Source organism: Entamoeba invadens (genome assembly GCF_000330505.1).
Source record: "Entamoeba invadens IP1 unplaced genomic scaffold scaff_1105074725615, whole genome shotgun sequence".
Lineage (NCBI taxonomy): Eukaryota > Evosea > Mastigamoebida > Endamoebidae > Entamoeba > Entamoeba invadens.
The window spans coordinates 102,969-104,504 of record NW_004440300.1 but is presented as its reverse complement, the minus strand read 5'-3'; the positions used below and the strand labels follow the sequence as shown (position 1 = coordinate 104,504).

Genomic DNA, 1,536 nt, shown 5'->3' with positions numbered 1-1,536 from the left:
GATAGAACAATCAGAGATTTGCCAATCTTTTTTACTTATCAAATTAATTCAACCAAATTTTCCTTTCAAAGTTTGTCAGAAGTCAATTTAGCATTTTCTGTAAATCCAATTCAAACGACATTGCCACAAAACACAAAACTGCTCATGGGGAATCGTTTGTTAAGAATTGGAACTTCAAACAAAGTGTTTTGCCATTTGAATAACATAAATGGTGATTATAGTGAGCCATACTGTCCTTGTGATTCAGTTAATTGTTATATCACCCCACCCAAAAATATAACCTCTTTAAATTTAATCGTTGATAAATCAACAAATGCACATCAAAAATACGACGAAGTCGAAGAAGAACTTGACATTGAAAGTGTTGCCATTGGAAACAAAAAAGTCTCCTTTTTTAAGACAGACAACTTTATTCTTAGTGTAAATTCACAGATTGATAAGTTGATCACAAACATTTCATCTCTAACAAAAACTGTTCTAATGGTTTCAAATCAAAGTTTTGTATTTCAACATGTTGTATCGAAATCAATTTACTCAAGTGAAAATGGTACCAAATTTATTATAAATCCAATGTGTAAAAATGGAGGTCATTTCAACACAACAACACAACAATGTGACAATTGTTTGGATTCAAATTGTATTGACTGTTCTTACAATTCAAAAAAATGTTTAAGATGTCAACAGGAATATTATATTACCAATGACAGTAAATGCGTTGAAATACCGAACTGTTTGTTGAAACGATCAAATCGATGTCTAAAATGTTCAAATGGGTATTTACTTTCTGAAGGTCACTGTCAAAATACATCATCTTGTCTGATTCAAAATTTAAATGGTACATGTCAAATTTGCAGTTTAAAAACGTTTAATTTTAACAACAGTAAATGTGAAATTGCCGATGAACACTTGTTATACACAAATCAAAATAATATAATTGCTTGTAAAAGTGGGTATATAACAAATTCCAACATTTGTCAAAAGTGCTCGGATCTCTACAAATCAAGTGAAGTGTGTGAAAATGGTCGTCCCACAAAATGTGAAATTGAATTTGAAATGAATAAATCTGGACAATGTGAACACAATAACTGTTCTGAACCAAATGATGAAAACGGAAGATGTTCTAAATTTTATGACAACTGCACTTTCATCACAAATTCAAAGTGTTTAGCGTGTAATAATAGTTTAATTTTAAACAATACTAAATGTCTTACAAATGACGATATACAATGCACAAACCAGAGTTTGGTTTCTTGTTTGCGATGTAAAGACGCTTATTATTTTAATTCATCATCCAACAGATGTGAAAGATGCGATTCAAATTGTTTGACTTGTGTCATAACTCCGACTTATTGTCTTTCATGTCCACCAGGATTTTACATTTCAAATAATATTTGCAAAACAAATTCTGAATTGGTGGGAATTTGCACACAATTTATATCATCTGGTGGATGTGCAAAATGCGCTGAAGGTTATTACAGAAATGGGTTGGACTGTTATAAATGTGATCTTTCATGTTCATTGTGTAATACAAATTTA

At 30.7% G+C, this 1,536-nt stretch overlaps 1 protein-coding gene across 1 annotated transcript; it reads left to right on the top strand.

The window, feature by feature from the left end:
* Positions 1-6: 6 nt before the first annotated feature.
* On the top strand, positions 7-1,536 carry EIN_286350 (protein serine/threonine kinase; the record flags this gene model as incomplete). The annotated part of the gene is made up of 1 exon (XM_004256052.1): positions 7-1,536. A coding segment is annotated over one exon (1,530 nt), but the record flags the coding sequence as incomplete, so codon positions are not given.